General features: G+C 39.7%; 1 protein-coding gene across 2 annotated transcripts; it reads left to right on the top strand.

Moving 5' to 3' along the window:
- Positions 1-5290: 5290 nt before the first annotated feature.
- On the top strand, positions 5291-8435 carry LOC109007541 (growth-regulating factor 7-like). Of its 2 annotated transcripts, none has more exons than XM_018987237.2 (4): positions 5291-5894; positions 6040-6213; positions 6701-7073; positions 7386-8435. In XM_018987237.2, the coding sequence occupies exons 1-4, from the start codon at positions 5555-5557 to the stop codon at positions 8182-8184; spliced, it is 1686 nt and encodes a 561-aa protein (XP_018842782.1). In that variant the 5' UTR covers positions 5291-5554; the 3' UTR covers positions 8185-8435. The 2 variants fall into 2 exon arrangements, with proteins under 2 accessions (XP_018842782.1, XP_018842784.1); XM_018987239.2 differs by having other exon boundaries at positions 5331-5894; positions 6043-6213.
- Positions 8436-12124: the final 3689 nt, after the last annotated feature.

Raw genomic sequence — 12124 nt, 5'->3', positions numbered from 1 at the left:
CAAGCTTTTTTGCTTGCTCAGGGAAGTTCTGCCACCTACATGCAGACATCACACATGGCTAGCAAGCTTCCTTGCCTGCCCAAAGCTATTTAGCCACCCACGTACACGGTGGGCAAGTTTCCTTGCCCACCTCATCCAACCAGACCAAGTCCAACTCGCAACCAACACTCTCTTTCTCATGGCCAGGGATATCTCGCCGACTTAACCTCTGATAGCATCTTGCTACCTTGGTGGCGGGCAGCAAGCACGCGACGGGGAAGTCTCGGCCTAACACGATGAAACACACACACACACACACACACACACTCTCTCTCTCTCTCCCCCCCTTTGGTCTCTCTCAGGTCCAACTAAGATCACCATTGATCTAGAGTGCATCCAGATCTCAAATGGAAATTCTTCGACCGTATGGAAAGCAATGAATGTTTCTGAATTGCGAAAAATTGAAATTGTTCTGACTCTTAATTGTGTGGAGTACAAGCTTGAACCTTCCTATGAGAACATATGACGGATTGGGTCGCATTGCCCATGTGGTCAAAACTGCAAAATATCTTCTGATCCAATTGCTTGGTGCTCCAAGGAATCAAGGATTTCCAAAAATGATTCGCACTCTTCAGACAGTTCATCGGTCATCAAGAGTTTCAACTCATACAAATAAAGTATAGAGGATTAAAAAAAAAAAAAAAAAAAAAAAAAAAAAAAAAAAAAAAAAAAAAAAAAAAACAACAACAACAACAACAATAACAACCAGCAGTGGAGGATCTCAGATGAGCAAAAATTGGAAACAACGGTTAAATTGCTCCGGTTTATCTTTCTCAAAACTCCCTATTTGAATTTTATTTTTACTAACAAATTTAGTTTCTAGAGTTTCTTTTCACAAAACTCCTCGAGGTTCCACGAAAGTCCCAAGTGGCTGCACGCTCAGGGAGCATATTTCACTGAAAATTGTTTGTGTAGCGTAGGACATCGGCTACATAGCCCCACTTTGGCACCGCTCAAAAACCTTAATCTGTCTTCATCAGAATAGATGGCTTGGTATCACAGGCACCCCAAATCTTGATCATTGCCAAAGCATGACTGCCCACATGCCTCACCGCGCACCTCAAGCCTTTGACATACTCTAGCAAAACGATTCAAGTTTACAAATCTCACTCTTGTGATTTGGATTATCTACGCTAACCAATTTGGCCTTTTAGAGCGGTCAAGCATCTCCTCCAAACAAAAGTCGAGTCACTGGATTTATTGCGAACAAAGCGCAAACAAAAGCCAAGTCACTGGACTTGCCATGAACCAACGGGCATTGGCAATCCCTTGACTGACCCTCGCACATAGAAAGCTGAGTCACTAGACTTGCCTTGGAACGTGCGGCGATAGTCGCTTAACTACCCGACCCTCACACAAACAAAAGTTGAGTGCCCTTGCACTTGCACCTTGACAACAACACCAACATAACTTCTTCTCTAGTAAATGCCAAGTGCTTACACTCGTACCACAACCACCGTTAGCAAGTTACTTCTAGGAACGAGCCTCCAAGCTCCACACCGCCTCGCGCAAGTTACCTTCGAAAACTAGTTGACCAATTCAACAACTGCTTAAGATGGATTCAGGGTGTCGATGGGCTCCCTGATCACTTAGTGCAGGTTACTACAAATAAACTCTAGCATCAATACCAAAATGGAAACACCAATAACAATTCACATCAAGGGATGAAAATCCACTCAAGCCATCGAAAACAAAAACGATGGGATGAATATACACTATTTGCTAATGATAAACAATGACGATGATAGTCCCTTGACTACTTCGACCCTCGCCCACAAGTTCAGCAAAGCTGAGTCCCTTGACTCGCTGCAAACTTTGGGCAATGACAGTCCCTTGACTACCCAACCTTTGCTCACTAAGCTAGGTTCCTTGACTGCCCGACCCTTACATACAAAGTCGGATCCCTTGACTCGTTGCGAACTGTGGACGGTGACAATCCCTTGACTTCCCGACCCTCTCGTACATAGCCGAGTCTCTTGACTCGTCGTGAACTATGGGTGGTGACAGTCCCTTGATTGCCCGACCTAGCATATAAATCCGAGTCCTTTGACTCACTGCAAACAATGGGCGATGATAGTCCCTTGACTACCCGGCCCTCGTGCTCAAAGCCAAGTCTATACAAACAAACTAAAAGCTGAGCTCAACGCTTGCAACTAGCACGGTCCAGCACATCTCCCACCTAACTTTCCAAGTAGAGCTCTGCGCTCACACCTAGCGCAGTCGAATACATATCCTACCTAGCTCTCTAAACCGAGGTTTTCGCTAGCACCTAGCGCGGTCAAGTAAACTCTAAATCGAGCTTCACACTAGCACCTAGCACGGTAGAATATATCTCCTGCCAAGCTTTCCAAGCCGAGCTCCACACTTGCACCTAGTGCAATCGAGTACATCTCCCACCCAAGCTGAGCTACGCGCTCGCACCTAGCGTGGTCGAGTACATCTCCTACCTTAATCTCCAAGCTGAGCTCCGTGCTTAGAAATCTTCATCGCTTAACACAAACAAAGAGAAAATAAGGGACCTGCTCTCGGAATTTAGTTTCTACAGTTTTCTACAAACTATCTCTATTGAAGTTGACTTGAAAATTCTCAAGATCTTATTGTTGAGCAAATAGACTTTAAGAATCGCGAGTATCTGAACGAGGTAAAATAGTAAGCCCAGATATACCAGGACTAGCCCATCAATGGGCCACCATTAGGAGGCAAGTGAGAAGAGACAAAAAGTGTATAAAGAAAAGCAAATGTCAGATGGGAAGAGAAAAAAGATGAATGAGAGAAAAGCAAGCCAGACACGCATAGGAGGAGTGAAATAAAGCTGACTTCCTCACCTATCACTGACAAGGCCACAGTAAAAGGATATTTGAGATATGAGGAAAAGGAACTTCTAGACTTCTATGCAACGATTACAGGAAGATAGAGATCATTTTCAACCTTGCGGCGAGAATTCCCAAGATAGTATCTTCTCTAGTAAAAGAGGTCACAAACCTCCATTTTATAGAGAGAAATGAGATACCATGAGAGACTGTAAAATATTTATATTATAGTAGATTTACCCTCCAAAAGACCCGTAGACGTAGGTCCTGTGCCGAACTACGTATATCAGCGCGTTTCCATTTCTATTTATATTTCTCATATTTATTTTCTATTAACTACTATGAATGTACGTACGAGTACCGTACCACCGCTCAGGACTACCACCGTGAGCTTTAGACGACACTAAACTATACCCAAGTCACAATCGTAGGTCGAGAATGACTTTTTCTAATATTTCGACCTATTGTATGATATTTGACATTAACGAACTTCACACGAATCAATTTCAACTAGTTAATGGAACAACATTGCGATCTATTTTTAGTAAGGTCTCGTTTGTTTTTACAATTCTTTTCACTCATCTCATCGTATCTTATATAATTATTATAATTTTTTTAAATTTCTAATAAAATAAAATAAATAATTTAATTTTTTTAAATTTTAAAATAAAAATAATATTAAAAAGATATATTTTAACAATAATTTATTTAATTTTTAATTTTAAACTCAACTTATCTCATCTGTAAGGTTGCGTTTGGTTTCCAAACTCAGCTGAGTTCAGTTTAATTTTAAGCTGAATCTAACATCCAAACACTCAATTCTCAAATTACTAAACTCATCCTAACTCAAAATCTTCTTACACATAGGATCTATAATTTTTTTTTTAATTTAAAATATCTTTATACGTAAAATCTACAATCTTTTTAAATTCTTCATAAAAAATATTAAATTTATTTTAACATTTAAATACATTTTAAATACAATTTAAATAGTTTCAACTCTTTTTACTATTCAATTTATCATTATTTATAAAGAATTTAATTAAATTAAAATCAGCTCAGCAGCCTAAAAATAAATGAGGCGGTATGAGAATATCAGATCATAGATTTGTTGAAAAAGTTGTGTATTCGGAAGGTGCCGTGCCAAAGTTAAATAACTAATCAAAGTATCAAACCCACCCAATGAGATCCAAGCGGCCATCAATCTTAAAAAAAATGTCTCGCTTTTTGCACCCAAACAACTCCAACATCCTGATTTAAAAATAATAATAATAATAATATCATATATTATTATAAAAATATTATAAGATACCCAGAATTATCATCTCTTTGTCGCACCCACCTCACGTCTTGTCCACATCTCATCCTGATTTCCCACGCATCCAAACCCGTCTCTCTCACACCCTCTGTATTGAGGTGCTTCACTTCTATACTCGCCGATCCGATGAGGAAACCTAAGTTGTTTCCGGAACGGACGGTTAGATTGTGCTGTAGTATCCGACGCGCTGAAATAGAGAGTGGCTTAAGATTGCAAATTGTATGCAAGATTTTTATACATACATGATAGATATAATAAAAGGGAGAGCCATCCTCGAGACGATTAGTTAACGCATCACGTCTACGGCCAAGTGGGCCCACTCTCAGCGCTTCTCCCGAGGCACTAAAGTTTAAACGGTGCTCGTAACGACAAAAAATAAAAAGTGTCACCGTTTTGGAGGCACTTATTTTCCCTAATTCCAGGTCTTGCACCCAAGTGCTCAGATAAATAACCTTTTTTTTTTTCTTTTTCTTATTAGCCTATTAATTTATGAAAAATTATGTATAGAAATATCTAAAAAAATTATTTTTATTATAAAATAAATCTAATAAATTTTATAAAAGTACATCAATTTATAAATTTATTATTAATTTTTTGACTATTTCTATCTAATATCTTATTTTTGTTCTTTTATCTTAATATTTAAATAAAAAGATAAATTATATATAAATTAAATAAAAATGTATAGTGTAAAGTTTTTTATAATATTTTTTTTAATTTAAATAGCGTATGTCGGTTCAATCCATGTGACAGTAATTAATTAATTAATCATTTTAAGCAATTATAAGTTGACTCGTTTTAACATGTTATAATTCTACAACTCGGATGCTTGGTTCAGAGAACCATAAGAGAAGTTGTAGATAGTAAAGGAGATGGCTAATGCTATGAAACAGAAACGGTACGGGGGTGCCCTAACGCTATGATCATTTCCCAATGGAGGATTAGTGTGGGATTTGGCTTTACATTCAGAAAACGATAGATGGATATCGCAATAATGATGAGAGAGAGAGAGAGATAGAGAGAGGGGGAGAATAGGGACCCCTTTTTACTAGTTTGTCTGCTAGCTAGTATGGTGCGAATGTTGGAAGCATGGAAGCAAGGCCGAGAATGGCGGCAACCCATAACTCGGTCATAAATCTCACATCAACCCCCACACAAGACCACTACTCAAAAAAAAAAAAAAAATCATACCCAGCTGGAGGCAGATTTCTTAGAGTGAGAAAGGGATAAGAGATGGGTCATAGAAGTTAAAGCCTGTGTAGAAAATAAAAAATTATATCCATATATAAAAATGTTCGTCTGGGTGACTCTGGTGGGGTGAGTAGATGTTCTTTTGGATGGGAAACCTGGTTTTCTATTTGGGGAAAGTGGTTTCATTATTATAAGTATGGACAGCTTCGACGTTTTAGACGAGGAAGCAAAAGAAAACAGTGGTGATGTTCCAAAGTTAGGTGTGAAGCTGGAAAGCATTGAACCGGTTAGTGACAAGGCGATTATGGTTCATCATGAAAATCACCACCGTCCATGTCCATCATGCGAGACTCAGGTTGGTGATGGCGATGGTCCCAGATGTAGCAACAGCACTATAACTAGTGGTGCATACGATGTTGTTGTTGCTGCTGCTGTTTCTGGTGCTGCTGTTCCAGGTAGTGGTGCAGTTGTAAGAGCTGTGCAGCCTTCTGACATTTCTACCTATTCTACTCCTCACACCGTCTCCAAATTCCCAGGTTTGGGTTTATTTTTGTTTCGAGTCATTGCAAAAGTGAAACTTATACCTCCCTGGCTGTTGATATAAATTGAAAAGAGAAAAAAGTAAGGTGGTTTTGACTGAAGGCATTGAGGATGTGCGTGTGTTTTTGGTCGTGTGTGTAGCAGCAGGCAGGATGGCAGCATCTCTGGGGTTTCCTTTTACAAATGCACAGTGGAAGGAGCTTGAAAGACAAGCTATGATCTACAAGTATATGATGGCCTCCGTTCCTGTTCCTCCTGAACTCCTTATTACCGTTAGCAGAACTCCCTCAGACCCAGCTGCTTCCCACGCTCACTGTAACGGCCCTTCTCTTTTTGACTTTTTTCCCCCCTTCAATCTCTCGTTACTTTCATGATGGGCTGCTCCATTCTTCTCCTTTACTGATCTGATATGGTTTTTAACTCTGTCCCTGTCTCTCTCTCCCAAGACACACAGACAAAATAGACTTTGCCCTTTTTCTGTCCCTTGTTCAGTCTTAGATTTACCGTGGTGGGTTATTTTGTATTTCATGTGTGCGCGCTTTGATTTTTTCCATCTCTTTCTTTCTCCCACGAACACATACAAGCACAAAGTTCATGCCTACCTTCCTTCAAGAGTGCAGTTGTCTTACATAATTGATCGTGTTAATTTTTGTGTCTTTTGTGATGCACCGACATTCTTTTCATGATGGGATAGTATCTTTCCCCACTAGTTCTTGTGGCCGGGTTACACCTTGTGTTGTTTCTTGACCAATTCTTCCGATTTAACGATCTCTGGTTTGTGTTTTTATGTTCTGGTGGGCAGTGGGAAGTAGTGGTTTGAACCTCAGATTGTCAAACAGTTCGGATCCAGAGCCGGGGAGGTGCAAAAGGACAGATGGGAAGAAATGGAGGTGCTCTAGAGATGTGGCCCCCAACCACAAATACTGTGAGCGCCACTTGCATAGAGGCCGTCCCCGTTCAAGAAAGCCTGTGGAAATTCAAGCAAACAACAGCAGCAGCAGCAGCAAGAGGACCCGCCGTGAAGATTATAGTGCTCTTCCTACATTTGTTAACATTCCTATTCCTAGACCCACAGTCAACAACAATAGTGTTTCATCTCAGTTTCTTGGACCTACGGCTGGTTCCCCATTCCACCGGCCGACTGACGTCTCGCTTACTTCACACAATGATCCGAGGTTGGTATTATATTTCTCTTTCGGCGTCTTATAGTTTCTGCCCTTTTTCGACGCCGGTTGGTTGATCGGTAATGTTTTCCGAAGAAAAGGGGAAATTTTTAAGCTTTTGGTGATTATTTATTGTGAAAGGAGCTTGCTTGCTTGATCTTGAGTTTATAGGAGCCAAGAAATTTAAACAAACGGGTGGTCTTTGGTTGTCCTGTAATTTCCAACTGCATTCTCAGGGGCCAAAGTGAGAATTCAAGAAAAATATTATTGTAAATTAGTGGGTATTCTTGGGTGCCTGATGTGGTTGTGTTTGCATTTTTGAAGGAGCTTGGACTGGGTTGTAAAAGGAGAACCCGTTCCCATGGCTACAACTGACCAACAATGGCACCATCTGATGCAAAATAAAATGGAATTCGCCTCTGAGACGTTCTCTCACTGTCACCCCAATGCCTCTATCTTCAAACAAAACTATCCCGAGGAGCCCTTGAATCTGAACTCGTACGTGTATTTCAGCACCTGTGAAGATACACAGAGCAAAGACTGTCCTTTATTCCTCAATTCAGATATGATTTCTACACAAGAGCCTCACACGGGAACCACAAGGGGTTTCATTGATGCGTGGTCTAATGCAGTAACAGAGGAGAACATAGCCAACTCAAGCACCTTGTGCTCTGTCTCATCAAATGGGTTCTCGCCCTCTTTACTCACTCTATCAATGGGTGGCAGTAACTCCATTGATGATGAAATGGGTCAACTCCAAATGGGATCGGGCTTAATTGGAAGGAACAGAAACAATGAAAGTGGTAGCAAATCTGATATATCAAGATGGTATACCCCTGCTTCGTCGGTAGCTGCTCCCACACCGGGTGGGCCTTTAGCTGAGGTTCTAAGGCCGAGCATGGTTGCCATCGCTGCCGCAGCTGCATCGAATGTGTCATCTCCAACCCCTGGAAATGGTGATTCAAGGGGTGATTCGACTAGGTCGCATGCTACTATGGTCTCATCGCCATCTGGGGTTCTTCAGAAAACATTTGCTTCATTGTCTGATAGTAGTGGTAATAGCAGCCCAAACCTTGGGAGCTCGAGGGCCACTCCTGAGATCGCTATGCTCTGGTTGAATTAAGAGCCATTTAGCATCGTGATAGTATTGAATCAAACATGATGGGTTCATTGGTTTCTTTAATTACGATGTTGTTCTGGATAATTTTAGTTCTGTCGAATAGGTTTTTTGTGTAAAATTAAAAGTTGTCTGCAAGATCTGAACATCTGTTTTGAGCTGTGGATCTATAGAACAGGGCATGTATTTATCGCCGACGTTCAAAGTGTTACATCGGTGAAATATCGCTGATGTGATTAAACAGACTTTTATCTTTTTATAGTTGATTTCAAGTCAATAATCCTGTGCCAATTATATTTGGGGAGAAGCCGAACTCAATTTACATGGCATATATTCCGCTTTGTTTCCTTTTATTTTTCCTGAGCTATTGTTGTGTTCTTTCCCCATTTTTAATAAGACTATTGAATTCGTTCTCTTTTTTATTAATTTTAGACCTCCATTTTGAAAGTTAGAGTTATGGTTCTGCCATTACCAGAGGGCTTAAGATGGATGACGCGTCTTCTTATCAGTGATAAAGCTATCTTCATGTTAGTGTTATAATGCTACTTGCAATCTCTTTCTAAGCTGCTTGGAGTTGGATGTGCGTGTTACTTCTTAAATTGTTTGATGACACTTCAGAACACTGCAGTAGGGGAAAAGGGTTACTCATTAGTCTTTATGTTATGTTTTGTTAGGTTTACACGGCAATCGGCCCAAGCCCATGTTAGGAAGAATCCGTTACTCATTGCCAGCTATATGTATTGAGCAGTAGTGCTTTGTAGAATTTTTATCCAGAAAGTGATAGAAAATTCTCATTTTTCTTCCTTGTCTTCTTCCAGAGGTCTCTCACCTTCGAAATAAGGTTATTACATTCAAAATATTTATATTACAAAGTGGTTTGTTATATTTGATTTCAGAGAGACACTGGTCTCTATGCATGGAATACTATCACCATGGCAGAAGGTACTCGTTTGACCCAGCTACAAGATGGCTTGAATGCCTTGAAGAAAAAAATGGATACTCAATATCAAAATAAACCAAGATCTTGCCCTTAAGAGGCAAAATGAAGCAGTGATGCAACAACTATCATCTTTAACTTTAGAGCTACAAAAGAAAAATCAAAATCACAACCATGCAAAGTCTTTTTCAAGGATTCAAAACCATGAAGAAGGAAGCAACTCCCAAGGAGGTGAGGTTCATACTAGATCTGTCAAATTAGACTTTCCTGTGTTTCAAGCAGAGGATCTCATAGGGTGGTGTATAAGGTATACTATTTCTTTACTTTTTATAATACTTTACACCAGCATCGTATTAGACTAGCATTCTTTCATATGGAAGGAGAAACACTTGTTGTTAGGAATTTGGACCTCTCAAATTCACCCCCTAGGATCCACCTTTCGATGAAATATGAAGAAAAATAGAAAAATAATAACAACACAAGAATTTACGTGGAAACTCCCAAAAACAGGATATAAAACCACCAGACCCAAAGAAGAAAATAAACTATATGAAAAATTAATACAATCACACAATTTTTTTCCTCACCCCAAATGACACCCATAAAGCTTCCCCACTAGCAAAACTTTAACTCTCACCTATTTCCCTTTTACAAGAAAAGGCTAATAGAGGAATTTTACTAGAGTCACAAGTTACTAAATAAGCTTATGATTTGGTGTAATTAACTAAGAGGCCAAGTACCCTATTTATAGGCCTTGAGGCCTGCTCCTTACTTTTCACCCACCGGTGTGGGACTCCAAAGGAGCAAACCCAACAATCTCCACCTTGCAACTTTGGCTGATCCCACAACCACGCTCTACCGCAATGAAGATCTTTATAGCTTCTGCTATCATGCTCCACCATAAAAGCATACCCACTCAGAATAAACCAATTCCAAGCATTTCAATTTCAGCCCATGTCGAAAATAACCTTACTGAAAAATTATGATGCAACTTCAACGTTTGGCTTTCCTAGAAGTTCATCAGCCATCGACATAAATTTTCACCACACACCCTCCATTAATGCCAAACCAATGTCTGTGTGCAAACTTGTGGACCCGCTAACATTAACACATCCTCTATCATGGTAACTTTAGGAATTAGTGACATGCCATAAGGATGTACATGTCCCTTTAACAAATATCGTCTTCCATGAAGAGTGACACAACGTTAGTTTCATTACCAGTATCTCCATTTACTGACTTGGAGCCACTTGCCAAACTTGCTCCTGCTCTTGGACAAATTTTCTTGATGTACCCAGATTGTCCACACCCCGAGTAGACTACTTTCATCTTCATGGAGTTCTTCTTCTTTTCATTACCAGCTATTACCAATGCTAAGTTTCCAGGTGGACCATTTCTTCCACCACCTAGTTTTCTCTCATCAGAAAAGAGTTTACTGGTAACCTCTGAAAAAATTATTTTCTCCTTCTCATGTATCAAGATAGGCTTCATATGCTCATAGAAATATGGAATAGACCAAATGAGCCTCAAGGCTTGATCCTCATGATCAATTTTAACTCCATTACTTTCTAGCTCAGAGACAATGCCATTGAGAACACTTAAATGATCTGAAATAGTCGTATCTTCACTCATCTGCAGTGTATAAAACTGCTCCTTCAAGTACACCCGATTTGAGACGCCCTTTGTCTGATACAACTCTTCGAACTTTTCCCAGAGTTTTTTTGCCATAGATATTCCATGTACATTTGCAAGAACATTCTTGGCCAAGCACAGATGTATCGCACTTGCTGTTCTCAAATCCAGATCCTCTCAATCTTCATCGCTCATTACAGATTTGCTCTTTGTTTCATCAGTCATGCTAGTATCACTGCTAACTTCAGGGGTTGATCTGTCCTTCAACGCCTTGTGTAATCCTGATTGAATCAAAATATCATTAACTTGAACTTGCTACAAGTCAAAATTGATTCTCCCATCAAATTTCTCCACCTCATATCTAATAGAATTTGAAGCCTTATTTCCTGACTTTGCCTCGATGAATTTTACCGTAGAAATGAATGGTACTCACTAAGTAAGTTCCCAGGAAATATTATTCTTTCCTAGACAGAACTTCAAGGTTTCCAGGAAAAATTGGAGGGTCACACTGAATCACTTAAATACCAATCTCCTAGACAGAATCTCCTTAGACTGTATGTATCCACACTACCACACCAAAGCTCCACCCACCAAAAAGAACCTAGTGGCTCTAATACCACTTTTTAGGAATTTGGACCTCCCAAATTCACCCCCTAGGATTCACCCTTTGGTGGAATATGAAGAAAAACAGAGAAATAATAACAACACAAGAATTTACGTGGAAACTCCCAAAAACAGGAGAAAAAACCACCAGACCCAGAGAAGAACATACACTATGTGAAAAATTAATACAATCACACAATTTTTCTCCTCACCCCAAATAACATCCACAAAGCTTCCCCACTAGCAAAATTTTAACTCTCACCTCTTTCCATTTTATAAGAAAAGACTAATAGAGGAATTTTACTAGAGTCACAAGTTATTAAATAAGCTTATGATTTGATGTAATTAACTAAGAGACCAAATACCCTATTTATAGGCCTTAAGGCCTGCTCCTTACTTTTCACCCACCGGTGTGGGACTCCAAAGGAGCAAACCCAATAGTTGTTTGGTTCCAAGATTTGGAAGAGTTTGAACAATTCACTAGCTGTGATGCATTTGTTAAGGCACTTGTGGTCAAATTTGGCCCAAATGCCTATGAGGAACCCATGGAATCCCTAACCAAATTGAGACAAACTGGTTCACTAGAAGACTACAAAGCTAGGTTTGAGGCTTTGTCCAACAGACTGAAGGGTCTCTCGAATTTCTATAAACTAAGTTACTTTTCTTAAGTGGACTAAAACATCAGATAAGACTCCCTATAAGGATGTTCAATCCCTCCAATTTGACCAGTGCCTATAGCCTAGCCAAGATTTAAGAAGAAAACCTAAAACTTTC

This window comes from Juglans regia, chromosome 16 (genome assembly GCF_001411555.2).
Source record: "Juglans regia cultivar Chandler chromosome 16, Walnut 2.0, whole genome shotgun sequence".
NCBI lineage: Eukaryota > Viridiplantae > Streptophyta > Magnoliopsida > Fagales > Juglandaceae > Juglans > Juglans regia.
The sequence above is the reverse complement of the archived record's forward strand: the minus strand, read 5'-3'. Positions and strand labels throughout refer to the sequence as shown.

Excerpts from the sequence above, each read along its gene's own strand:
- LOC109007541 (XM_018987237.2), top strand. The coding sequence starts at position 5,555 with ATGGACAGCTTCGACGTTTTAGACGAGGAAGCAAAAGAAAACAGTGGT. Across the intron at positions 5,895-6,039 it reads CACCGTCTCCAAATTCCCAG|CAGCAGGCAGGATGGCAGCA; the intron begins GTTTGGGTTTAT and ends TCGTGTGTGTAG. Across the intron at positions 7,074-7,385 it reads ACTTCACACAATGATCCGAG|GAGCTTGGACTGGGTTGTAA; the intron begins GTTGGTATTATA and ends GCATTTTTGAAG.